The sequence below is a fragment of the Zea mays genome, chromosome 1 (genome assembly GCF_902167145.1).
Source record: "Zea mays cultivar B73 chromosome 1, Zm-B73-REFERENCE-NAM-5.0, whole genome shotgun sequence".
Taxonomy (NCBI): domain Eukaryota; kingdom Viridiplantae; phylum Streptophyta; class Magnoliopsida; order Poales; family Poaceae; genus Zea; species Zea mays.
The window spans coordinates 42,704,566-42,731,272 of NC_050096.1; the positions used below are offsets into that span (position 1 = coordinate 42,704,566).

The following is a 26,707-nucleotide window of genomic DNA, read 5'->3' on the forward strand; positions in this document are numbered from 1 at the left end:
GGTGCAGCCACTAGCTATTTCCCTCAAATTTTAATGGATATACGGTTCCGAGTCCGATCCAGTGTGCCAATCAATCCCCAATTCCATCGGTGCCATCTACTAGTACGGATCTAACGAACCTGAAACGTGTGCACCCTGCACCGGCAGCTAGCGTATGATCTCGTCTGGTGGTGGGGCGCACGACAACGACGACCGCCTGCCATGCCCACTGCACTCTGGTGACGACTGGTCGGGTTGCGCGGGGCGGACGACGCGGGCCGCTGGAGGCTTCCGCGGTCCTTCCCACCACCACCTCGCGAGCTGCGAAAGCAGAGCACCACCACCAGTCCACCACCAGCCACCAGCCACCAGCCAGGCCTAGAGATAGAAATAATAATTTGCCGTCGTTCTGCCGCAGAAACGAGAATTCCTTGGTCCCTGAAAAGGCATGTGTATGTATGCTCTTCTCGATGCCTCGTTTTCACCTGCCATTTTGTAGCTGCTGAATTGAAATTCGCTGAGGTCGACGTGAGCAAGCGCACAAGCGGCCGAGGGACCTGTAAACCACGAAAAAATGGCAGAATTAAAAAAAAAGGCTCCTGGTCCTGGTAAAATATCTAAAGCCATCCTCTAGCTCAGATCCTCGGAAAATGACAGTGATATGCTTTCCCCACTAACCAAAAGCTCCACCACCTCCCTCCCCAATATTACCTCCATGGCTAACCAAATCTCCAATCACCGAGCACCGGTTCCGCGTTCCTGTGGGTAGGCAGCTCTTAGGGTACCTACTAGCTGCTGCCCCTGTCCTGCCAGTTCGCAGATTCACTCTCAGCACGCCGCCAAACAGCAGCAGCTCCTGTCCTGTGCTAAGTAACCAACCATCCACCATGACTCCCATGGGGCCTTGATTCATGCTGCCTGCAACTGCAACCCTCGACGTCTCTGTTCCACTTCCAGGGACAGGTCCATGAGCTGCTTCTAGAGCCACTCCCTTCCGCCACGTCCATGGCTCGCGCCGTCCTCGACACGCTCCTGCGGGTCGCCGTCGTGCTGCTGCTGCTGCCCGCGCTGGTGGCCGCCGCGTTCACCCCGGCGGACGACTACCTCGTGCTCTGCGGCACGGCGGCGAACGCCACCGTCGACGGCAGGACGTTCCTCGGGGACGACGGCCTCCCCGCGGCGGCCGTGCTGCCGGCGCCCCGGGGCTCCGAGGCCAGCGCGTCGGCGGCCAGCGGCTCCGACGACGCGGCGCTGTACCGGTCCGCGCGCGTCTTCGCGGCGCCGTCCTCGTACACGTTCGCGATCAAGAGTCCCGGGCGCCACTTCGTGCGCCTCCACTTCTTCCCCTTCCGGTACGGGTCCGGCGACCTCGCCGCGGACGCCGAGTTCAGCGTGTCCGCGCAGGGCCTGCTGCTCATCGACGGGTACGCGCCCGCCAACGGCACGCCCGCGGTCCGGGAGTTCTCCGTCAACGTCGCCGGCGGCACGCTGGCGGTCGCGTTCGCGCCGGCGGCGGCGGGGAAGGTGGCGTTCGTCAACGCCATCGAGGTCGTGTCGCACCCCGACGACCTGTTCGCGGACACGGCGCAGACGGTGAGCCCCATGGGCCGCTACGCGGGGCTGTCCACGCAGGCGCTCGAGACGGTTAACAGGGTCAACATGGGCTCTCCCAAGATCACGCCCAGGAACGACACGCTGGGAAGGACGTGGCTTCCCGACGAAGCCTTCCTGGTCGACAGTTCGGTCACGGTGCACAGGGATGTGGCGCCGTCGAAGCTCCGGTGGACGCCAGGCTTGGCGACGCCCGAGACGGCGCCAGGCATGGTCTACGCTACAGCGACGGAGATCAACACCAACCTGGTGTCCGCCAGCACCATAAGCGTGCAGTTTAACATGACGTGGAAGCTCCAGGCCGCGCCGGGGTCGGCGTACCTGCTCCGGCTACACTTCTGCGACATCGTCAGCAAGGCGGCGAACGGGTTGGTCTTCAACGTCTACGTAGGCGGGTGGAATGTGCTGCCGGACTACGAGATCTCCAGAGACACTTTCAGCGTCCCGGCCGTGCCGTTATACAAGGACTTCGTGCTCAGCGCCAAGGACGCCAAGGGCAACATCACCGTGAGCATCGGGACGTCCACGCTGGGCAACGCGTACCCAGACGGCGTCCTCAACGGCCTCGAGATCATGAGAATGGTCGGGAGCACCGGCGGCGGCGCGGACTCGTCGCAGAGCGGTTCAAAGAAGAAGACCGTCACCGCAATCATCGCTGGTTCGGCCATCGCGGGGGTCATCACCGTGGTGATGGCTGTCGCGCTCATTGTCCTCATGTTGCGACGACGAAGGAAGAAGCCAGAGAAGAAGCCGTCGAGCACCTGGGTCGCGTTCTCGGAGAGCGCGCTGGGATCCCGGTCGCACTCGCGCAGCTTCGGCAAGAGCAGCAGCGCAGGCGCCAGGAACAACACGGTCACGCTCGGGCAGAGCGCCGGTGCCGGGTACCGGATCCCCCTCGCGGCGCTGCAGGAGGCGACGTGCGGGTTCGACGAGGGCATGGTGATCGGCGTGGGCGGGTTCGGGAAGGTGTACAAGGGCACGCTGAGGGACGAGACGCAGGTGGCCGTGAAGCGCGGCAACCGGCGGTCGCAGCAGGGGCTGAACGAGTTCCGCACGGAGATCGAGCTGCTCTCCCGGCTGCGGCACCGCCACCTGGTGTCGCTCATCGGCTACTGCGACGAGCGCGGCGAGATGATCCTGGTGTACGAGTACATGGCCAGGGGCACGCTCCGGAGCCACCTCTACGACTCCGAGCTGCCTCCCCTCTCGTGGAAGCAGAGGCTCGACGTGTGCATCGGCGCCGCCAGGGGCCTGCACTACCTCCACACCGGCTCGGCCAAGGCGATCATCCACCGTGACGTCAAGTCCGCCAACATCCTCCTCGACGACAGCTTCATGGCCAAGGTCGCCGACTTTGGGCTGTCCAAGACCGGGCCGGAGCTGGACAAGACGCACGTCAGCACCGCCGTCAAGGGCAGCTTCGGGTACCTCGACCCGGAGTACTTCCGGCGGCAGATGCTGACGAACAAGTCCGACGTCTACTCCTTCGGCGTCGTCCTGCTGGAGGTGCTCTGCGCCCGTCCAGTCATCGACCCGACGCTGCCCCGGGAGATGGTCAACCTGGCAGAGTGGGCCACGCAGCGGCTCAAAAACGGCGAGCTCGACAGCATCGTCGACCAGCGGATCGCTGGGTCGATACGGCCGGAGTCGCTCAAGAAGTTCGTCGACACCGCGGAGAAGTGCCTCGCGGAGTACGGCGTGGAGCGGCCCGCAATAGGGGACGTGCTCTGGTGCCTCGAGTTCGCGCTGCAGTTGCAGGAGGCGTCGCCGGACAGCTCTGGCACAGACAACACGCAGCTAGTTCACAGGAGTACGTCCAAATTCCATCGCAACCAGTCTACCGTCAGCGACGGGACAGAGGCCACCGTGGCAGCGAACTTGGGGGACCTCGATGGTATGTCCATGAGGAGAGTTTTTTCAAAGATGGTCAACAGCGAGGAGGGCAGGTGAAGCTAAAATAATGTTGCATCCTCCGTGTACAGCAGTATATGATCAATAGCCATGCTGCGGATTTCATCTGCACAAGAGGAATCTCACAAGCAAACATAACTGAACATACGACTCTAACAAATATATTACTGAGCAGTGAGCAACATGTCAGAAGATTCGCAACAGAACAGTAGTAGCATATATAGCGCACCATCATAGCTAAAAAGCGTCAGATAGCCATTGCTGTATCTCCAGCATGTTCACAGCACCAGCATTTGTTACAACGAAAAGAATGCAGTGTGTTCAATGCGATCTGATTATGAGTCCTATAGAATATCCTTGCCTGTCCTGGACTGTCATATTCCCAGTCTAAAAAGACTCAGAAAGGATCGAAAGACCTTAGCAACTCAAAAACAATGGGGTGTCACATCCAATATCGATTCCCGTGGCGCTACAGATTCTAATACCGATGATCACTAGCATCTACTCTGCCTTCCTCTTCCCTGATTGTTTTCGGGCACGAGCTGTCAGGCACCGCCCCACAAATTTGAGAACCTCATCGATCAGCACCACTGGTAAGGCCACTGCTATCACCAAGAGCCATTCGTTCAAACTGAGGGGCACAATCCCAAACACTTGAGCCAGGAAAGGCACGTAGAGGATCAAGAAATGCAGCCCAAAAGAAACGGACATGGCCAGAAGAAGCCATGGATTAACCCATGGCGGCATGCTCAGGAGGCTGCCATCCTCTGACAGGGCATTCAGTGAGTTGAACATCTCAATTGCCACCAAGACAGACAAAGAGAGGGTCGTTGCTTTAATCTTGCCACCCTGGAAGTAATCGCATGGATTTGCATCAAAGCTGAATGTCCTCGCTCCTGCAGTGAATGGCGACACCTTGAAGCCCTCCCATGAGGAGCACTGCCCCCAGTTTGAGAGCTGGGAGTACGACACAAGGGTATGGCCATCACTAGCCAGGTCAATTCCCAGGAAACTGCCATGCGTGTACCAGATGATGAAGATTCCCACTGTGGCAACCCCAACATAAAGGCCAATAACCTACACATGCATGGACATGGATCTCTGGTTAGTAAAAAAAAGTAGCACAGCGTGTTTCATGTGGTTGAACAGGCCAACAAGAAAAATAAGGTGGTACCAATATCCACAAGGCTATGTAATAGATTTACATAAAATATAATTCTCTAACCCATTCATGCTTCATTTCTTATCAGCTATAAACCTTTTCACTTCAGCTGCAGATCAGCAAGATCAGAGCAAATACATCTACTCCACATATAATTTGACATATTTATTCGAACATGCAAGTCTGATGCTGCATTTTATGTCTCTTCTTGTTACTAGTCACTTTCAGGCAACAACGACAGATAAATCATATCTAAGTGGTGGATGTTTAAACCCCAATGTTGTTCACATCATTAATTTATCAGAAGTCAAGCTCAACCCTGAATTAGTAGCACATCCAAGAATACTTTGGTAAATTCGTGGCCGTTTTCATCTACTGGGGGCTCAAGATCTCCATGGAACTTAGTTACACTATGAAAACCCTTGCAGGTTTACACTACAAACTATTCACCGTAAAACAATTTAATAGACATACTTGATCAAAAGCATGTACATTGCTACACAGCTTCATTGAACTGGAAAAACAAGAGTCCACCGTATCATATTAATCTCAAACCCATCAACTAATCAAATGATCAACTGGAAAACATACCATATAGCGAAACAGGATCCAAGGCGTGATTGAAAACATACCATATAGCGAAACAGGATCCAAGGCGTGATCAACGAGTCATCACTTCTCCGAGGAGGTTTCTTCATGATGTCTTTATCAGGTGGGTTGAACCCTAAAGCTGTCGCTGGAGGGCCATCCGTAACAAGATTGACCCATAGAAGTTGCACTGGGATGAGACCTTCTGGAATACCCAAAGCCGATGTCAAGAATATGGACGCGACTTCTCCGATGTTTGAGGAGATCATATATCTGCAGTTCATATAGCACATGACTCAGCATATTTTAATTTAACCAACAATTATGCACAAAAAAGTTTGGCCATAGCTTATCCAAAAACAGACCTAATAAAAGCCTTCATGTTGTTGTAAATAGACCTCCCTTCACCAACTGCTGCGACTATAGTACTGAAGTTATCATCTGCAAGTACCATATCTGAAGCTTCTTTAGCAACCTGACACAAGTTCATAGGACATGGCGTCAGGCACTTCTAACAAAACGTGAAAAAATCAACAATAGTGCAATAAGCCATACCTCAGTCCCTGTAATGCCCATTGCAACTCCAATATCGGCCAGTTTAAGAGCTGGTGCATCATTCACCCCATCGCCAGTCATTGCAACCACTTCACCATCTTCTTTGAGCAGTCTAACTATCTCCTGCTTATGTTTTGGTTCTGCCCTGGAGAAGAGAAGGCCGCACTGTTGTCTTAAGAGCTTCTTTTTATCAGAAAGTGCCATGAATTCCTTCCCTGTGAAGCTTTTTGAACTGATGTCTTCATGAGGGCCAAAAACCCCAATCTCATGGCAGATGGCCTCGGCTGTTTCTTTGTTATCTCCTGTTATCACCATAACACGTATTCCAGCAGCTCTGCAATCTTCAATTGCTGTGTGGACTTCTTCTCTGGGAGGATCCTGTCAATAGTGTCTTTGAGTGTTACAGTATATGCAATCATAAATAGAAAGAAGAATATACACATTTGAATAATCTTAATCAGATAAGCAAAAGTTCTCACCCTTAGACCCACAAAACCACAAAAGATCATATTACTCTCTATGGAAGAGTAGTATGATGGATCGAGCAGATACTTGTGAGCTGCATGATCTTCACCATCATATGTTGCAAATTCTGACAATTCATCCTTGTAGGCAAAACCCAAACAGCGCAAAGCACTGGCAGACATCTCACGGAGTGTAGATAATATGAGTGCCTTGGCACCATCATCCAATAGCACAACAGATCCATCGAGCAACTGAATGTGGGTACATCTCTCTAGCAGATTCTCTACTGCACCCTGCAAAGTTTTTTTCGACCACAAAACATTCATACGACAATGAAAAAGACATGGCCAACACATTGCAAGCAGTAATAAAGCAAGACATTTCGATCACAAAAATATTTCATAACATGCAAGGAAGCAAATGACATCTGAGTGATAAAGTAACAAACAGGTAATATGATGCAACCCTTTCAGGGGAAAAGGAGGGAGTAGCAAAGTGCACAAATGGTTGGACAACATCACAGCTTAAACAGACGAGCAGCAAGAAGCAGGTCATTGCTGTGCACTTGAAACTGACGACCTAAAACCACAAGGAATGCAAACTCCAGCACAATACATACCTTGACAAGCAGCACGTTCTTCCCAGAGTCCACTTTCACAATAACTCCCATTGACTTTCTGGTGCGATCAAATTCCAGAGTTGCTACTCTCTTGGCAGCATTGTTCCACCACTGACAGCACCCTAAAAATATAAATAAACGAATACTAATTATTACAGAATCTTTAAGGCTCTTACTCATTCTCATCTCTCGTATCAAACTCCACTCTGTAAACAGTCTACAGCAGTGTTTTGCACGGCCGTATGCCCGAATTGATGGCCGTAGCCTAACATTTTACAAAGCAGAAAGGAATACATACTTAGCAAATCAGATGAATCCAGAGATGGAGTATAGCCACCAGGAAGCCCCATTTTCTCAACCAAAACCTGCCAGAAGTAGAACAGTCACACGAGAATGTAAATTCAACAATTCCAGATACCTTGATGAAACAGTTGTGTTCAATCTTTTTAATTGTAGAGAGGTCACTGAAAGTAGCTACTAGTTCTTTTATCATATTATTCTTTTGTTGAATAAATTGCTATTAACCTTTTGCAGATATACATTACCTGCTCCAAAGCTACATGCAAGATAATTTCACAGTAGAAAAATAATTTAACTATAACAGCACCCCAAATGAAAGGAAATCTTATCGCATGAACAGATTGTACCTTCAGAGCAGCTTCTGTGGGCATCCCAGTAGCAACATACTGATGCTCAGCGTGGGCAATGCTTGCATCATTGCAAACTGCAGCAATCTTTGCGATCATCTGGAGATTTTCATCCATGCTCAAGCTTGGCCAATCATGTATCTTCCCATCAGTTGGATCATAAGTGGTTCCATCAACCTTAAAGCTCCTAAGAGTATCAGGCCACCTCCCAATTGCCACAAGCTTCACTGCTGACATCTGGTTTGTGGTCAAAGTTCCGGTCTTATCAGAGCAAATCACAGTTGTACAACCCAATGTTTCCACACTCGGCAGCTTCCTCACAAGGGCATTCTTCTGTGCCATCTTCCTTGTGCCGAGTGCCAAGCATGTGGTGATCACAGCAGGCAAGCCCTCTGGAATTGCTGCAACGGCCAGTGCCACTGCAATCTCAAAGTAATATGTGCACTTCTCAAATGAGAATTTGAAATTCCTAGGCCACCCGTCAACATACTCCCAGGAAAGGAAATACTTCAAGTTGATGAGCCAGACCAAGGCACAGATCACCCCAATTATGGCAGTTAGCGCCTCACCAAACTCATTGAGCTTCTTCTTAAGTGGCGTGTCGTCCTCCTCCTGAGATGCCTCCTGGATCTGGGCGTGGATCTTGCCAATTTCAGTCGCCATGCCAGTGCCCGTCACAACACAGACAGCACTGCCATTGACAACAGTGGTGCCGGCAAAAACCATGCACTCCTTTCCCTGGATGTCAGTGTCCTCCAACTCGATCTTGTGGCTGGTCTTGTTAACAGAAGCGGTCTCGCCGGTGAGAGATCCCTGCTCGACGCGGAGGGTCGAGCTGATGAGCTGGAGCACGCGCATGTCCGCGGGAACCTTGTCCCCGACCCGGAGCTCAACGATGTCCCCGGGGACGAGGTCGCGCGCGGGGAGGCCATGCGACCACCGCCCATGACGCTTGACGGTTGCGTGCTCCGACTGGATCTCCTTGAGCGCCTCGAGCGCCTTCTCGGCGTTGCTCTCTTGCCAGACGCCGACGACGGCGTTGACGATGAGGATAAGGAAGATGACGAGCGGCTCGACGAAGGCGGTGACGCCCACCTCGCCGCCTTCTGCGCCGTCGTAAAGCGCGAGCACGAAGGAGACGACGGCCGCCAGGAGCAGGATGCGCACGAGCGTGTCATCAAACTGCTCGAGAACGAGCTTCCAGACCGACGGCGGGGCGTGCCGCTCGAGTTCGTTGGGCCCGTACCGCTGCAGCCGCGCCGCCGCCTCCTCGGAGCTGAGCCCGCGGTCCGCCGAGACGCCTAGCTCCGCGAGGCACTCGCTTGGGGTGCGCGCCCACGCCGGGAAGACCGGCGCGGCGGGGTCCGGATCGGAGGCGGCGGATCCGGCCCGCCGCTTGCCTTCGTCCTGCCCGCCCTTACCCATTGGGTCGCTGACTCTCTAGATTCGATGGAGAGGGGGCGTCCCTACTGTCCCGCGCCACCAAGGCCGCGAGATCGCATGGAGTAGAAACCCTAGAAGAAGGAGGGGAGCGGAGGAGGAGGCGGCGGCGCGGAGAATGGGCAAGGAGGCGATGGCGATTGCAGCGCACAAGCAAGATGGAGAGGGGGAGAAGCTTTTCCTCTCCTACCCCTTTTTTCTCTATATATACATACATAATGGTATCCTACATAATGGCGTAAAATAGTTTATTATTGCGGGCGTAGATGGACCGATAGAATAGATTGGGAGGAAATAGTTTATTAGTGGGCGATTCGCGGGCTGCGCTCGCCGGTTTATCTCTAAGCTTTGTGTCTCTGCAAGTGGGGCCAAGAAGGGCTCCCACGTAGAGACAGTCTGTCAGTGTCATGAGACTGAGAGTTCGTTAACGTCGCGGCTGGGGTCAGTCCTATGTGAATGTGATGACGATGCGTGCGGGTTAATTAATCAGTTATAAGCGTCTCGACGTGTCTGTCTAAATTTGACTCTCGGAATCATTATTTTAAAACTATTTTATACATTTCCAATCTTTAACAGTTATCCTATATTTTACATGTATTTTAGATAATTATTTTCGCTTAATTTTTAGCAAGCAAAAAAAGCTAGAATGAATAGTAAAGATATTAAAAAATATCTAAAATTTTTTATTAAAATTTATGTTTCTATCGATTAGAAAGTAGTACTCCTAGAGAGGCAGCAGAGTTTCGATAGATGCCTTGCTTGACTTGGGGGCGACGTGAGCAGGACGAGCCTGGTGACGCCACGTGTGCGTCAGGGATCTGGGCTTCCAGGCCCGTTGGTGTTTGGGCCTGCGCGTGCCACGGGAGAAGGGGTTCATTGCTCTCGATCGAGACTGAAACGTGGGTCCCTGTGGCTGTGGCCAAACCAAACCGGACGTTGAGCTGTGAAGGCGGCTACCGTGCGTCGGCCGCGTGCCGCTCTGCTCGGATCGGGCCGCGAGGAATCTTTTTGGAAAGTGCGACGTTAAGCAGCCGAGCCAGCTGGTTTCCTCCACGCATCACGAGCGAAAGTTGAGATCCCCCGTGACGACACAGGCGCCAATGGCGAGGCGCCACGTCATCATCTCGTTGCAGGCAGGCTCCGGAAAGTCCTTGGAAGCGCCCCGGCGCCGGGCGGCAATGTAGGCACACTAGGCACGCAGCCGGCAGCCGGCAGCACCGTTCCGGATCCGGCCGAGACATGGCTGCCAGCCGGTGTGTCGGGCAACCACAAGATTCGCGGCAGCGCGATGCAGTGCAGGCTCACATGGCGCGCCCGTGCTACTGCCGGACCAGACCGTCGCCGTGCGGTCTCTCTCTCGGCTTGCACGCTCGGGGAATCGTTCACGATCGCCGAGCACGAGCAGCTGGAAGTCGCCGGCCGTGCTACGGACGACGCACGGACTGCGCACGCGGATGCAGATCTGGATGGACAGCTGTGTGCTACAGGCGCCGGCGCGAGGCGCGTTGCTGTCAGTCGGCTCGGCCCCCGCCCGGGTGGGGGGGGGGGGGGGGGGGGTGACGGCGCTGCAGCCTGCAGGCATCGAACGGAATGGTAGTAGCAGGCAGAGACTGTACAACGTGCTTCTGCTTTTGCGGTACGGGCGTGGTACAGTACTGGAGGAGATACTCCGAATCGTGTCCGCACTTTGGGCGTGGTGGCGGGTCCCGTCCCCCCTCGCGTCCTGCCAGGCAGAACCGCACATGCGACGGCCTCGGACGGCAGTGCGCACGGTGTACGGTCTGCGTGACACACCACGCAATTACGACAGGGAAAAAAAAAAGGTGGAGAGAGATTGGCATCCATCCGTGTATATGCACGAAAGCGACCGTGGAAGGAGTGATCTGACTTGAGTAGCTACTTATAGCTGGTAGTAGAAAGCAAGGGCTCGTGTTGGGACTTGGGACTGCATGTCTGGATGCGAACACCGCCACACGATGGGTTTGGATGACATGGTTTTCTGCTCAACTGCAAGTTATCTTTTGCTGATCACCGATGCTTGTTTTTTTTTTTTACAAAAAAGTTAGAATTTTAACAGAATTATACAAGCTGGGTTCTAGCGATGAGGCACAAATCTAAGAGACTGAGAAGTCCATAGCCAAGAAACATCTCAAGTCATAGCCCAGCAAAAGATTACATACTCACACGGTCTAAACGAAGTTTTCCTTCTTGTTCACACGCTTAGAGCTAGTTTAAAAATTTAAATTCACTCCGGAACTTTCTAGGATCGAGCTTAATTTTTTTCTCAATCTTCAGAAATCCCGGAGGAGATTTAAGTTTACAAACAAACCCTTAGTAAAAAAATGTACTACTCCCTCCATTCGTTTTTGTCTAACGTATTTGATCGTTTCATGGAGACCAAGAAAACGAATGCAAATACATACGCTGCATTAAAACAGTTGTTCGAAAACAAACTCCATTATTTTTTCCCAAGCTAATATATTCCATACTACTGCATGTGGTGAGTTTTATTATTAATGAATACTTTTCAATACAGCCACACAATAGTTTTTGCAAGATTTGGTTCATGAATAAAACTACTTCTCTCAATGCATAGTTTCATCTCATGTTTAATATGCCAGTCACAACATTAAATAGATAAGTGGTATTGTAATAAAACGTGCCATATGAACAATATAGAAAAGTACAATGGTATCAAAATTATGTACAAGCGCATGAAAATGCCAACAAAAATAGTTTACTTTACTTCAACATTCATATTATTAACAAAACATATAATAGAGTCACATGTAAACTGAATTGGATGTAACACATGTTAAATATTGGAGCCATGGTGCACAACGAGGATGTGAGTTGCATAAGATTGGCCAAAATATGTGGGGTTGCAATTATGAGCACTCAACGCAAGTTTTGTGACAAATTAGAAAGGGGTGCAACTTTGGTGTCTTTTATTGTGGGAAAGAAATAGTTCAACACTTCTCTTTGATTGTGCTTATGTTGTTTTTTGGCACATAGCATACCTATTTTTAGGTTTGCGACCACCTAATAATGTTACTTATCTTTTCAATGGACACTACAAACAGACAATATATTTAACAATGCTTTTATATTATTAGGAGGAACTGTAATTTCTCGAATTATACGACTTACAAAAATTGTTGTTATTTTTTATAGATGTCAACTTTTTTGTAGGTTTTATTCAATAGAACACATTGGTTATACCACTAAACACAATTGGAATGGTGTGAAGGAAACAACTTGAACACTGTAATGCCTTTAAGGCATTGTGCACCCCAGTTGAGGCACACACCAAAGCTAGGCCTATGGGAACCACACCATGCAACCCCACTTAGACATGCCCGTCTGTTGGAGGTGGTGGTGGGGAAGACTATGTGAGGTTCTAACGTCGCTTATGCAATGGTCATTGTCTAAGTTACTAGAGCAAGTATTAAAAGTGACTGCTCTAGCAAGTGACTGTGTTGGTGTATCCATAGTTGTGTTGCACAACAAAATACAATAATCTCAACAGAGAAAATTTTCCCTAATCCCCTACCTAGTGTGTCGAGTGTCATTGTGGACATACACTAGGGTATGTAACTACAGAAAAGAAGAGTTATTGGAGAGAGCAAGGGCATAGTCCAATGAAGCATTGAACCTAGGTACAATTAATAGAGAGAGGTTTGGGTCATAGTGTGTGTAATACCCTATTTCCTCTTCCTACTCATCGATCGACGAACACAAAAGTGAACAATACTACAAGCTCATAATTCAACCGACCACCATGACCTCCTAGCTCCCCCTTTCCACTTTGTTTGAGTGGGAATTCTAGCCTATAGATCGAAAATTGTCTTCCCTTAGATGTTATGAGTGTGAATCATCTAGGCCCCTTTGGTGATGTTTTGGTAATTAATGATAACTGCTTGTGGACTAACCGTTCTTGGAGAAATAAGAATGCAGAGTTGGACCACATAGAACAACAAATATTGGAGAATCATAAGCATTGGTTGTGGATCAGATGAAGGCAAAGGTATAATATAAGTTTTGTTTTTGCCGGTCTTGAGGAGTTTAGAGAAGATACCTGACCGGATTAGTAGGCTAGATTGCCGTACTATTAAGAGGGGTCAATGTCTTTGATCTGTGTAAAGCTTAGTGCCTCATAGAGCATCAAGTAGTTGCATTTGCATGAGGACTAACAGCGCTTCAAATTTCGTGAGTTAAAAGTTCTTTCAAAAGCAAGTTTGAAAATTGCAAAGTGTTGGATGCGCGGACCGTCCGGGCCTTGAGGGCGGACCGTCCGCGATCCACCAGAGGGGTCCGAAGTCTAACCACTTAGGCAGCCACTTTGTTCTTTTGCACTGCGGACCGTCCGGGCCTTTGGGCCGGACCGTCCGCAGTCATGATCAGAGAAGGCTGGTTTCGGGCCAGTCCCTGAATTATAGCGCGGACCGTCCGGCTGTGATGGGCGGACCGTCCGTAAGTGTCAAACATGTTTTGGACAGGGATTGTGTGATTTTGTAGATTTGTACTACGGACTGTCCGAGGGACTAGTCCGGACAGTACTATCTCAGGTCTCGGACCGTCCGGATTTTTAGGCGGACGGTCCGCGCGTGTTAACTGTTCTTGGTCCGAGGCTCGGGTGCCTCATGCTGCCAGGTCGCGGACGGTCCGGCCTTGGAAGGCGGACTGTCCGGACCCACCTTTTCTGACAGTTCTGACAGTTTTCAAACGGGAATTATAGCCGTTATATGTACGGCAGACCGTCCGGCCCTAGGGCGCGGACCGTCCGCGTGTGCGCAGAACATGTGCTTTTTGCACATAACGGTTGGATTTTGATGGAGGGGTATAAATAGAAGGGTAGCTCGTGTGAGAGAGCTTGCTTGGCTATTCCTTGCACACATTGAGCTCATTTGTGATCCTCCAACTCACTCTCTCACACTCTTTGCTTGAGATTGCATTCTAGTGAGAGATTGAGGGTTCCTAGTGCATTTGCATCATTTGGTGATTCTTGAGGCACTAGGTGGTACACCGAGCAAGCGTCATTGGCTTGTTACTCTTGGAGGTTGCCGCCTCCTAGACGGCTCGGGTGATTGTCTCCGTCGAGCTCTCCAAGAAGATTGTGGAGAAGCCGTGGTGTTGATTGTGAGGGGTTTGCGCCTACCTCGCTGGAGCGGCAAAGGTGACATTAGTGGAATCGAGGTATTGAGTGATTTCTTGTCCACTTGGCTCAAAGATCAAGCCGTGACTTGATAGAGGAGCAAGTGAGAGCTTGAAGTCCACCTCAACGTGGATTAGGGGTGATCGGCAAATCACCGATACCACGGGATAAATTTCGGTGTCTCTACCTTCTTGCATTACTTATTGCCTTGCAAGTAATTAGTGTTTTGCATATTGTTCCTCAAGTATTCAATCACCGTAGTTGTTTCTCATACATTGTTTACTTATTGTCACTAGAGAATTTATTCCTCTTGTTATATTGATTAAATTTACCTAGTGTTTTTGATTTTAGTCAAAACCGCCTATTCACCCCCCTCTAGCCGGTGTCCTAGATCCTACAAGTGGTATCAGAGCCGAGGACTCCATTGTTTGTGGATCTAATCATCCCGGAGTGGAACAAAATGGCTAGTAACAACAATGTGCACATTGGGAAGCCACCGCATTTTGATGGGAATAATTATGACTATTGGAAAATAAGAATGTCAATGCATCTTAGAGCAATGGGTGGAAAAATTTGGCCAATTGTCAGGGATGGATTTGTTGTGTTGAAAGAAGATGAACCATCCGTTAGTGATAATGAGAATATCCTCACAAATGATCAAGCCATGAATGTCTTTTATGATGCTCTTGATACAAATGAGTTCAATCGTATCAAGAATCTCACAACCGCTCATGAGATTTGGATTAAGCTAATGGAAAATCATGAAGGAACTACAATTGTGAAGAGTGCCAAACTATATGTGTGCAAAGGGAAGTTTGAGCAATTTATTATGAAAGAAGATGAGAGTGTATCCGATATGTTCAATCGGTTAAATGAGATAGTAAATGAACTCAAGGGACTTGGTTTTAATGTACCAGATGTGGATTTCACTCACAAGTTCCTTAGATCACTTCTGGAGAAATATGAGACCATTGTGACAATGTTAGTAAGGAGTGATCTATCTACAACTTCTCCAACCAAAGTATTGGGAGAAATTCTCACTCAAGATATATTTAAGAAGTCACAAGCCGATGCTTTAAGTTTGGCAAAGAAGGTGAAAAATGAATCAATTGCTCTCAAAGCTAAAGCCTCAAAGGCAATTGAAAAGGAAGATAGTAATGATGAAGAAAATGAAAGTGAGAGTGATGGTGACATGGCTCTCTTTGTAAGGAAATTCAATAAATTCATGAAGATGAAGGGAGGTCAACCTAGAAGAGGTCAAACATCTAGAAGAAATGCTTTCAATGATAGAAAGTGTTTTGAGTGTGGGGAACCCGGTCACATTGCCATGAATTGCCCAAGCAAGAAGAAGAAGGGCAAAGATGAAAGTGACAAGAAGAAAAAGAAATACTTTAACAAGAAGAAAGATGGCAAAGCCTACTTAGTTGAATGGGACTCGGATGATAGCTCGGATGATGATGATGACGACACCTCATCAAAGCTTAATGCCGGAATTGCCATAAAGGAAGCTCCCTCACTCTTCTCATCCCCCCATTGTCTAATGGCAAAGGGAGATGCTAAGGTAAACTACAAGGCGGGAGGGAATCATTGGGTGTTAGATAGTGGATACACTCAACACATGACCGGAGATATGAAAATGTTTACCCAAATGAGTGAGGAAGATTGCTCAAATTATGATAGTATCACATTTGGAGATAATCGCAAAGGAAAGGTTAAAGGTTTGGGTAAAATTGCTATTTCAAATGATCATTCTATATCAAATGTGCTCTTGGTTGAGTCCTTGAATTTTAATTTACTTTCCGTAGCTCAATTATGTGATTTAGGATTTTGTTGCAATTTCACGGTTGAAGATGTTATTATCTCTAGTGTTGATGGTAGCAATCTTAAGTTTAAAGGTTTTAGACATGAAAATCTTTATCTTGTTGATTTCTCTTCTAATGAGGCAAAGCTCACAACTTGCCTATTCTCAAAAGCTTCACTAGGTTGGTTATGGCATAGAAGACTTGGTCATGTTGGAATGAAGCAACTCAATCGGTTAACCAAGCATGACTTAGTTCGTGGCTTAAAAGATGTGAAGTTTGAGAAGAACAAATTGTGTAGCTCTTGTCAAGCCGGGAAGCAAGTGGCAAACACTCATCCAAATAAAAGTCAAATGTCCACTCATCGACCTTTGAAATTACTTCACATGGATTTATTTGGGCCCACATCTTTTGTAAGTATTGGTGGTAATTCTTATTGTCTTGTGATTGTGGATGACTATTCAAGATTTACTTGGGTTTATTTTCTTCGAGACAAATCTAATGTGTTTGAAACATTCAAGTCATTTGCTATATTGGCTCAAAATCAATTTGATTTCGACATCAAAAAGGTTAGAAGTGATAATGGGTCGGAATTCAAAAATGCGAGAATTGATGAATATTGTGATGACAAGGGTATTAAACATGAATTCTCTTCCAAATATACCCTGGAACAAAACGGTATTGTTGAAAGAAAGAATAGAACTCTCATTGATATGGCTAGGTCTATGTTAGCGGAATATAGTATATCGGATTCTTATTGGGCCGAGGCAATAAATACCGCTTGTCATTCATCAAATAGACTATATTGTCACAAGCTTTTGAAGAAAACTCCATATGAATTGCTCATTGGTAGAAAGCCAAATATCTCATATTTTAGGGTATTCGGTTGCAAATGTTATATTTTGAGAAAGGGAAGCCGGCTTTCTAAATTTGAGAAGAAATGTGATGAAGGTTTTCTTTTTGGATATTCATCAAATAGTAAAGCTTATAGAGTCTTCAACAAAACTCATGGTATTATTGAGGAAGCATATGATGTTGAATTCGATGAAACAAATGGGTCTCAAGATGAGAGTGATAATCTCGATGATGTTGGGGGAACTCAATTGATAAATGCAATGAAAACAATGGCCATTGGTGAAATAAAACCAAAGGAAGATGATGATGAAAATAGTGTGGTTGTCATTCCTTCATCCTCAACTCTAAATGAGGAAGATCACCAAAGCCAACAACATAATGAAACCATGGATACTCATGATCAAGGTACTTCAAGACTTTCGGTTCCTCCTAATGCTTCAACTAGCAATTATCAAACAGTATCAAGAATTCATCATTCCATTGTGAAGGATCACCCGGTTGATCAAATTGTGGGTGATATTAGTAAGGGTGTTCAAACTCGCTCTCGCATAGCTTCGTTTTGTGAACATTTCTCTTTTGTATCTTGTATGGAACCTAACCGTGTAGATGAAGCTCTACTTGATGTTGATTGGGTGAATGCAATGCATGAAAAATTAAATAACTTCGCTCGAAATGAAGTTTGGGAGCTTGTTGAGAGACCAAAGAACCACAATGTTATTGGTACAAAATGGGTGTTTCGCAACAAGCACAATGAAGATGGTGTGGTAGTAAGAAACAAGGCAAGATTAGTTGCACAAGGATATACTCAAATTGAGGGATTGGATTTTGGGGAGACATTTGCTCCCGTGGCAAGATTAGAAGCAATCCGGATTCTTCTTGCTTATGCTTGTGCACATAATATCAAGCTCTACCAAATGGATGTAAAGAGTGCTTTTCTAAATGGTAAGATTAGTGAACTAGTGTATGTTGAACAACCTCCCGGTTTTGAGGACCCCAAAAGACCTAACCATGTGTTCAAGCTTTCTAAAGCTCTTTATGGGCTTAAGCAAGCTCCACGCGCGTGGTATGAAAGGCTTAGGGATTTCTTGCTTTTCAAAGACTTCAAAATTGGGAAGGTTGACACTACTCTATTCACTAAAAGAATTGGCAAAGACTTATTTGTTTGTCAAATCTATGTTGATGATATTATTTTTGGATCTACTAATGAATTATTTTGTGAGGAATTCGGAAAAATGATATCAAAAGAATTTGAAATGTCTATGATAGGAGAATTGAGCTTCTTTCTTGGCCTTCAAATCAAACAATTGAAAGATGGAATTTTTATAAGTCAATCAAAATATTTGAAGGACATGCTCAAGAAGTTTGGTTTAGAGAATGCAAAGCCTATCAAGACTCCAATGGCAACAAATGGTCATCTAGACTTAGATGAAGGAGGTACTATGGTTGATCAAAAACTTTATCGTTCAATAATTGGTAGTTTACTTTATATTACCGCATCTAGGCCCGATGTTATGTTTAGTGTATGCATGTGTGCTCGATTTCAAGCTTCACCTAGAGAGTTTCACTTGAAAGCCGCTAAAAGAATTCTAAGATATTTGAAGTACACTCCCAATATTGGTCTATGGTATCCCAAAGGTGCTCAATTTGAATTAATTGGATATTCGGATTCGGACTATGCGGGGTGCAAAGTTGATAGAAAAAGCACCTCCGGTTGTTGTCAATTTCTTGGTAGATCTCTTGTTTCATGGTCTTCTAAAAAACAAAATTCGGTTGCTCTCTCTACCGCCGAAGCGGAATATATATCGGCCGGAAATTGTTGTGCTCAACTATTATGGATGAAACAAACCTTATTGGATTATGGAATCATTTTCAAGAATGTGCCTCTCATGTGTGATAATGAGAGTGCGGTAAAATTGGCTACCAATCCGATCCAACACTCAAGAACTAAGCATATTGATATACGACATCACTTCTTAAGAGATCATGTTGGCAAGGGAGATATCTCTATTTATTCCATTGGCACGGATGATCAATTAGCAGACATTTTTACAAAGCCTTTGGATGAAACAAGATTTTGTTCTCTAAGAAGTGAAATGAATGTGATCGATCTCTCAAATGTGGCGTGAAGTTGACTACGCATGTGTCGTATTGCATCTCGGTTCTACATATGCTCTTTATGCTTTTATTTGATATTATTGATGCATTTTTCATTCTAAATTGCTCTAGATAGTTTAATGCAAAAATTTGCATCACTCAATTACATAATATGAACATGCATGCATACTAACTCTTGGATTGGTCGAAATGTCCATTTATGAGCACCAATTCGGATTTGAAATTCAAAATCAGAAAGTGGACAGACATTGGAAAACTGAGTATCAGGCCGCGGACCGTCCGCCCATGGACCGCAGACCGTCCGCGGAATCAGGAACTGGACAGTCCGATCAGCAATGCAGACCGTCTGAACTCATCAGGGCGCGGACCGTCCGCCGCCCCTGTGCGGACCGTCCGCGACAGGCAGTAAAAACAGGCAGAGACCGCAGGCAGAGACCGCAGACTTGTCATTTGTGTTACTTGCTCCTTATCTCTTGCTCTCCACTCGCCCAATAGTCTCCTTTGTCGATTGTGCGCGGACGGAGAAGTGACGTTGCGCACGGACAGTCCGACAGCTTGTGGCAACGTTCGATCAACATGTCTTCATCCCGGTATTTCATAAATCTTGTGGATTTCATCAAATTTCTTCAAGTGTTGAGATTATTTGGGTTTCCTCTCTGATCTGAAATTAAGCAGTAGTTTTACAAATCTGATTGGTGGGATTGTTGATATTACTCACTATGAATGCTGTGCAAAATTTTGAACTCGGTTGGATGGGTATTCTCTACACAATCCTCACTTCAACATTTGTGGCGGCTAGGGTTCTTCGGAGTCGCCCCTGGTCGGACGCGGAGCGTCCGCCTGGTGGGCGCGGACCGTCCGGACCCTGGCAGAGCAATGCAGTTCTATTCCTTTCTATTGTGGTGATTTGTATCAACTATTTATCTATGGATGTATGTCCCATTATTGCAGTGGTTTTGGTGGTCTCCGCAAGAAACTTGCAGGTCGCTTTAAAATCAAAGCGTCCTCGTGGAGATGATGATGACTGTACACCGACCACTGATTCAGAGGCCCAATCCTCAGCTGGGGGCACTGAATCTATGGATACTGAAGACTTTCCCCATGTCCATCCTGATTATCCCATTGACACCTCTGGATGGACCTATCCAAAGCGAAGGTTTTCTATGGCTGAGTACTGCTCAAGGCGGACTGTGAACCAGTACACTCTGCCATCTGACACCAATATTCAATTTTTCCACACTCAGCTGCAGTTTGATGTCTTTTGGGGCACCTTGGTGGATACAAATTTTCATAAGCATCAGGTGATTGATTGGTCCTTCTTGTTAAGTCAATCAGTAATGGAGGGTCTGATCCCTAAGTTTGAAACGTGTGAACTGTATCAGTTTATGGGGCAACACACAGACTTCAATGAAATGGCTGTTAAGCAATTCCTGGCTACCTCAGAGATTGATATAGAAGAAGAATCTATCACTTGGATGACTGGCTTCAAGCGCTATTCTGCCTCTTTTGCTGACTTTGCCACTGCCAACAGTCTGGATTATGGCACCATTTCTGCTGGGCTGGATCTCTATACTGAGGATAATTTTGAGGATTTTGTGCAATTCTATGAGCCAGCCAGGCTAGGAATACCCAGGAGGTTTGGAGAGACAGCAGGACTCAGGCATCATCCTGCTGTAATCAACAAGATTGCCAGAGTCATCATTCTTCCCAAGAGTGTTGATAAGAGTAAAATACGAAATAAATTCTGGAACATTATCCATCACATCATGAATGGTGAAGTCATGAATATTGTTCTTTTCATGATGAGACAGCTTAATGATTTGAAAATGGACAAGAATCAAAATTTAGCATATGCTCCTTACATTATGGCTCTCATCAAATCCAAGACAAGATTTGAGGGCCCCTGCGAGATTGTTCACACACCATTCAGACCTTTTAAGAATGAGATAGAGTTTCTCACCAGGCCACTCACTCCCTTCCCAGATAATGAGGAAGACCCTGGCTATGAGGGTGGAGCAGCTCCTAATGTTGAGGGCGAGCAGATGCCTCCTCCTCCACCTCCTCCTCAGCCTCAGCAATATTGGGAGCCTGGTCCAGGCTACTTTGATCCTTATTTTCACAATATGCAGCAGGGGCTTGAGACTCATATTGATACTCGCTTTGAGGGCATGATGACACATGTGGATCACCGCCTCGATGACATGCAGTCTCGCTTTGACAGTAACTGGGATGCGCTCAACTCTGAGTTTTCTGAGTTTCGTGATCATATTCACACTAATGTCACTGATCCTATCATGACCAGGCTGAATAATATGCAACAGAGTTTTCAAGATAACATGGGTGCTCTCTCCAGCCAATTTGACAATCTTTCTACAAATGACAGCATGCATGATATCAGTCAGAGGCAGCAGCAACTCCAGCAGGATTTTGGCCAGTTCTCCTCTCTGTTTGACACTTTCAGCACTCACTACTACAACATGCATCCTCCGCCTAGTGATCAGTGAGGTCTCTCCTTTATGGCAATTGATGCCAAAGGGGGAGAGAAGTGATGAGAAGAGAAGTTGTCAGGTGTCTCCTTCAGGGGGAGTTGGTGGTCTATGTGGACATTAAGACCATGCATATGCATATTTACCTTTTCATGTCGCATGCATTAGTTTATGTCTTACGCATTTGGAACTGGCTTGAACTGTTAACTCTATGTCGTATGTCTATGTCGTATGTCTGTGGACTATTATCTGTAATATTATGTGGGATGAACTATGTTTTAGTTCAAATTACTCTGTGTGTGGTTGATCGAGGATATTGATGCGCTTAATCTACGGATCATCTCTTGTATGCTTTGATAACCATGATTGTAGGAAACTCTCCATCAAACTCCGATATATTATGTGTGTTATATCTTCAGCTTCAAATAATCCTGCACACACTTAGGGGGAGCCTTTCTTACATACTGAGTTTTTATTGGGATTTATCTATCTCTCGGACAGAACTTCAAATCTAGATAAGTCCTATGAAACTCATCTCCAAAAATCTATCCTATACCTTAGGTATGAGAGAGATTTGGAAAAACTAAACTTCTCTTTAATATATTATGTAGTGTTGTCATCAATTACCAAAAAGGGGGAGATTGTGAATCATCTAGGCCCCTTTGGTGATGTTTTGGTAATTAATGATAACTGCTTGTGGACTAACCGTTCTTGGAGAAATAAGAATGCAGGGTTGGACCACATAGAACAACAAATGTTGGAGAATCATAAGCATTGGTTGTGGATCAGATGAAGGCAAAGGTATAATATAAGTTTTGTTTTTGCCGGTCTTGAGGAGTTTAGAGAAGATACCTGACCGGATTAGTAGGCTAGATTGCCGTACTATTAAGAGAGGTCAATGTCTTTGATCTGTGTAAAGCTTAGTGCCTCGTAGAGCATCAAGTAGTTGCATTTGCATGAGGACTAACAGTGCTTCAAATTTCGTGAGTTAAAAGTTCTTTCAAAAGCAAGTTTGAAAATTGCAAAGTGTTGGATGCGCGGACCGTCCGGGCCTTGAGGGCGGACCGTCCGCGATCCACCAGAGGGGTCCGAAGTCTAACCACTTAGGCAGCCACTTTGTTCTTTTGCACTGCGGACCGTCCGGGCCTTTGGGCCGGACCGTCCGCAGTCATGACCAGAGAAGGCTGGTTTCGGACCAGTCCCTGAATTATAGCGCGGACCGTCCGGCTGTGATGGGCGGACCGTCCGCAAGTGTCAAACATGTTTTGGACAGGGACTGTGTGATTTTGTAGATTTGTACTACGGACTGTCCGGGGGACTAGTCCGGACAGTACTATCTCAGGTCTCGGACCGTCCGGATTTTTAGGCGGACGGTCCGCGCGTGTTAACTGTTCTTGGTCCGAGGCTCGGGTGCCTCATGCTGCCAGGTCGCGGACGGTCCAGCCTTGGAAGGTGGACTGTCCGGACCCACCTTTTCTGACAGTTCTGACAGTTTTCAAACGGGAATTATAGCCGTTATATGTATGGCGGACCGTCCGGCCCTAGGGCGCGGACCGTCCGCGTGTGCGCAGAACATGTGCTTTTTGCACATAACGGTTGGATTTTGATGGAGGGGTATAAATAGAAGGGTAGCTCGTGTGAGAGAGCTTGCTTGGCTATTCCTTGCACACATTGAGCTCATTTTTGATCCTCCAACTCACTCTCTCACACTCTTTGCTTGAGATTGCATTCTAGTGAGAGATTGAGGGTTCCTAGTGCATTTGCATCATTTGGTGATTCTTGAGGCACTAGGTGGTACACCAAGCAAGCGTCATTGGCTTGTTACTCTTGGAGGTTGCCGCCTCCTAGACGGCTCGGGTGATTGTCTCCGTCGAGCTCTCCAAGAAGATTGTGGAGAAGCCGCGGTGTTGATTGTGAGGGGTTTGCGCCTACCTCGCCGGAGCGGCAAAGGTGACATTAGTGGAATCGAGGTATTGAGTTAGTATTCAATGTTGTACTCTATACTTGATAAAGTTTTATGGTAATTAGCATGCACACGCGTGGCTACAGGGTTGATGCACGTATCGAATATTGGTCTCGAGTACCTTACTTCTTAAGTCATGGCGATAGTGTGCTAGTCAAGCTGTAATGCCACTCATCACACGCGCAATGTGTTATACAGGAGGCTTATCTGAAATGACAACGTTATGGACCTACCAGGAGTAGACCCTATACATGGCATCCTAACATTATTAGGAGCCATAACGCTTCGGTAGGGCTGACCACAACTTTCTATTTTTGTGGAAACTTTTATACTTAGTTGTTGTAAGTCCCTTGAATCCATAGGAGGCCTAGACCCTAGGCGCTAGGGGTTTGACCTTTCATCTTATATGAGATTGAGAACCTTAAGGATCCTAGACGACTAAGTGCCTCAGTGCTCAAAGAGCCTTAGACACATAATTCTTTCATGAAACCCCAAGCCATGAGGCCCTGGGGATCTAGACCATTCTTATGAATGGGCTTCACGGTAGGAGCCCCGGATAAAAGTTAGTTGGAGACATTCTGGGGGCACCAAGGACCTCGGGTCTTAAACCATTATTGCGAAGGGGTCACGTAAGTGCCGAAGTGCCTAGACTTAGGAATGCTCTAGGGCCTCAGGCCCTTTATTGGTTCTTAATGAGACCTGGTGTTGATGTCTTATTCCTTTGGAGTGCTTTGTGATCAAATTGCTTAGAGGGTTAAGACCCTACCCCAGATGGAGCTAGGATAGGTCTTAGCACATGCCCCCAAAGCGGTGGTCTTAGTAACTGAACCCTTGATAATCTATTATAATAGGATTTTTGAATACGTCTTACCAACGTCCGGGGATAGGACCTTCTTTAGTATGGTTCTTTGATTCACCATGAAAAAAGACACATGCTAGAGCGATTTGTGATGCAGATGACTGAAAATGTGTCTTTGATTCATCGACCTGTGAAATACTTTATTTGTGAGATGAGTAGAGCCTTGCCTCTTGCCCTCTTAGAGACCAGATTATAGTGCTTGAATGAAATGCTACTCCTCCTGAAACTTGAATTGGAGATGCTTGGTGATGTTCAGTCAAAGGACGAGTGTTTTTGACGTGTATTCTTTTTATTTCTTTATAAAAAACTTTCTTAAATAATAAGTTTCTCATTCTAAAATGTTATGACATTACTTTGACCACGCTGTATGCCATATTATCCATTGGCATTGCAGGAACGCACAAGGACGTGTGGATACTTAGCAAGCACGTTTCGTCTGAATTGACCTCTTTGAAGTCTTGAAGAGGATGTACGTCCGTAATTCCTAACAAGTCCTTGTCAGTTGTCACCTACTATCGCAAGGAGCGCCCGTCACTTTCAGAAGAAACCAAGAGTTTTGCCGTCACGGTTTTCTAAAAGTTTTAGAAAAGTTTGTAACTTCATGAAGTTTAAAAGTTTGCCGTCACGGTTTTCTGAATCTCCTTCTTGTCTTCTAAAAGTTTGCAACTTCAACTTTACATTTTTTTAAACTCCTAATGGCCCGTTTCATCAAGTTCACTAAATTTTATGAAGATAAAGTAATCCTAAACAGGGTTAGCTTGCCTACTTTTTCAAGAAGCCAAGATTAACAGAAGCTGAGATTAAGGACGCGGACAGGATGGATATCGGAGATGCCGCTGGTGCACGTGGACCGAACCGTATATATATTAGTTATATATAGTGTCTGTTTGGTTGGTTTCTCTCGCCAATCTGGCTGTGTGAGCCAAGATAGCTGGAGCCTGGCTCTGGAGATGTGATCAATCTGCTCGTATCTGGTGAGCCTAGCCCAGGGTGCTTTAAGGATCGTGCGAGCCTGGATCCAAATCTACATGCAGGCAACCAAACACAGAGCTCGCACGCGCATAGCCTGGCTCACAGCAACCAAACAGCAGCTACCCGCATCCTGTGATGCAAGCACGCGCAGATACAGGCAACCAAACAGACACATAGTGTAACCATCATGTAATATGCCGTGAACACTGACAACGCAACAGGTAGGTAGCTAGGCGAACGGATATGTTCGTTCAGCTGCCGCCGCCCCTGGAAAAATGTTTTCTGCATACTGAACTAGATGCTGCCTGCTCGGCATATGGGTCAGGTCCCCTTCATTTCCTGCTGCCCAAGCTCACATGTAACCAGGCGTGCTCCTAGTCCTGCGGCCGGCCTTCCTTGCGTTTCTCTGACCAAAGTGGCCTGGGCCGCTAGCTAGACGCCAACCGAGCCGCGGTCTCATTCTTCTTCGCCGCCTCTGCAAGACAAGAATGGCGCAGACTGCAACGCCCGCCTGCTCGTCAGTCGTCAACCCCGTCCCTGTCCGGCTGCGCCGCTGCCGTCTTCCAGAAATGAAAATGGTGGACCACGGGTACCGCCGGTGTCAATTCCAACCAGATCAAAGAGAGAGACTGGGGCCTCGCGCCCTCGCCGGAGACGTCTACACTACACCTTCGTCCCGGGGTTCACGGAAGGTAGGCAAGACACAGACACTGCTGCGCGCTGCATGTCCTCATGTCCACTGTTTACACGTTGCTTCCATTGACATGGTGAGTTGGTGACCCATGAGGCCAAAGGCCATGACAAGGTAGATGTGATGTCGCCATCGTGACAGACTGATCCTTTCCGAGGTGATGATGGGCGATCTAATGGTTGGTAGTAGTCTCGATTTTTTTTTTATAAAAATGTTTTACGAAATACATGTTTTCTTAGTCTCTTCTCTGACTCTACTACTTCACAACACCAGTTTCATGCGTTGTGCGCCACATGCGAAACGCGTAGGTTCATTCCTCCACTTCTCGCCTACCAATAGAACATATATTGGTCGTTATACCATAGATGAACCATAAAAAACCATCCAATCCCAACATGACACCCACATATTACCACCTAACCAGCTGAAGAAGGACGAACGACCGACCGAGCTAATAAAAAGGGGGTCAGACTCCTTTCAAACGCATACATTTCTCGGTCTTTTGGTTAAGATAAATAGTGGTATTTGTTCTTATCAGTTTCATATCTTATATGTGGACAATGTGTTCATTTTAATATTAATTTTATTTTTATGGGTATCAAATATGATCATGTGCCATCGCAACGTACATGCTTTACACTATTTAAAATTAAATTAGGACTTATTAAAACACGGGTATTGTACTAGTTAATACTAAATTAGGACTTACTAAAATTTAGGTGTCTAGATTTTAGTTTTTAGGCAATATTTATTATATATTTTTTCATATTAAAACATCTGTTCTTGTTTATTGCAATTTCTATAGACAAAATATGTAGTTTTCAGCCTTAAGATA

General features: G+C 46.8%; 2 protein-coding genes and 1 pseudogene across 3 annotated transcripts; 2 read left to right on the forward strand and 1 right to left on the reverse strand.

The window, feature by feature from the left end:
• Positions 1-345: 345 nt before the first annotated feature.
• Positions 346-3,853, forward strand: LOC103634478 (receptor-like protein kinase HERK 1). The gene has a single exon (XM_008656103.4). It carries the CDS (start codon positions 985-987, stop codon positions 3,538-3,540), a length of 2,556 nt encoding a protein of 851 aa, XP_008654325.1. The 5' UTR covers positions 346-984; the 3' UTR covers positions 3,541-3,853.
• LOC100192002 (uncharacterized) lies at positions 3,624-9,285 on the reverse strand. Of its 2 annotated transcripts, none has more exons than NM_001362822.1 (8): positions 7,538-9,128; positions 7,189-7,255; positions 6,891-7,012; positions 6,286-6,564; positions 5,807-6,184; positions 5,617-5,726; positions 5,296-5,524; positions 3,624-4,578 (listed from the first exon to the last, which is right to left on the reverse strand). In NM_001362822.1, exons 1-8 carry the CDS (start codon positions 8,960-8,962, stop codon positions 4,003-4,005), a joined length of 3,186 nt encoding a protein of 1,061 aa, NP_001349751.1. In that variant the 5' UTR covers positions 8,963-9,128; the 3' UTR covers positions 3,624-4,002. The 2 variants fall into 2 exon arrangements, with proteins under 2 accessions (NP_001349751.1, XP_020407154.1); XM_020551565.3 differs by having other exon boundaries at positions 3,637-4,578; positions 5,255-5,524; positions 7,538-9,285.
• Positions 9,286-26,357: 17,072 nt separating this feature from the next.
• Positions 26,358-26,501, forward strand: LOC111590630 (uncharacterized; annotated as a pseudogene).
• Positions 26,502-26,707: the final 206 nt, after the last annotated feature.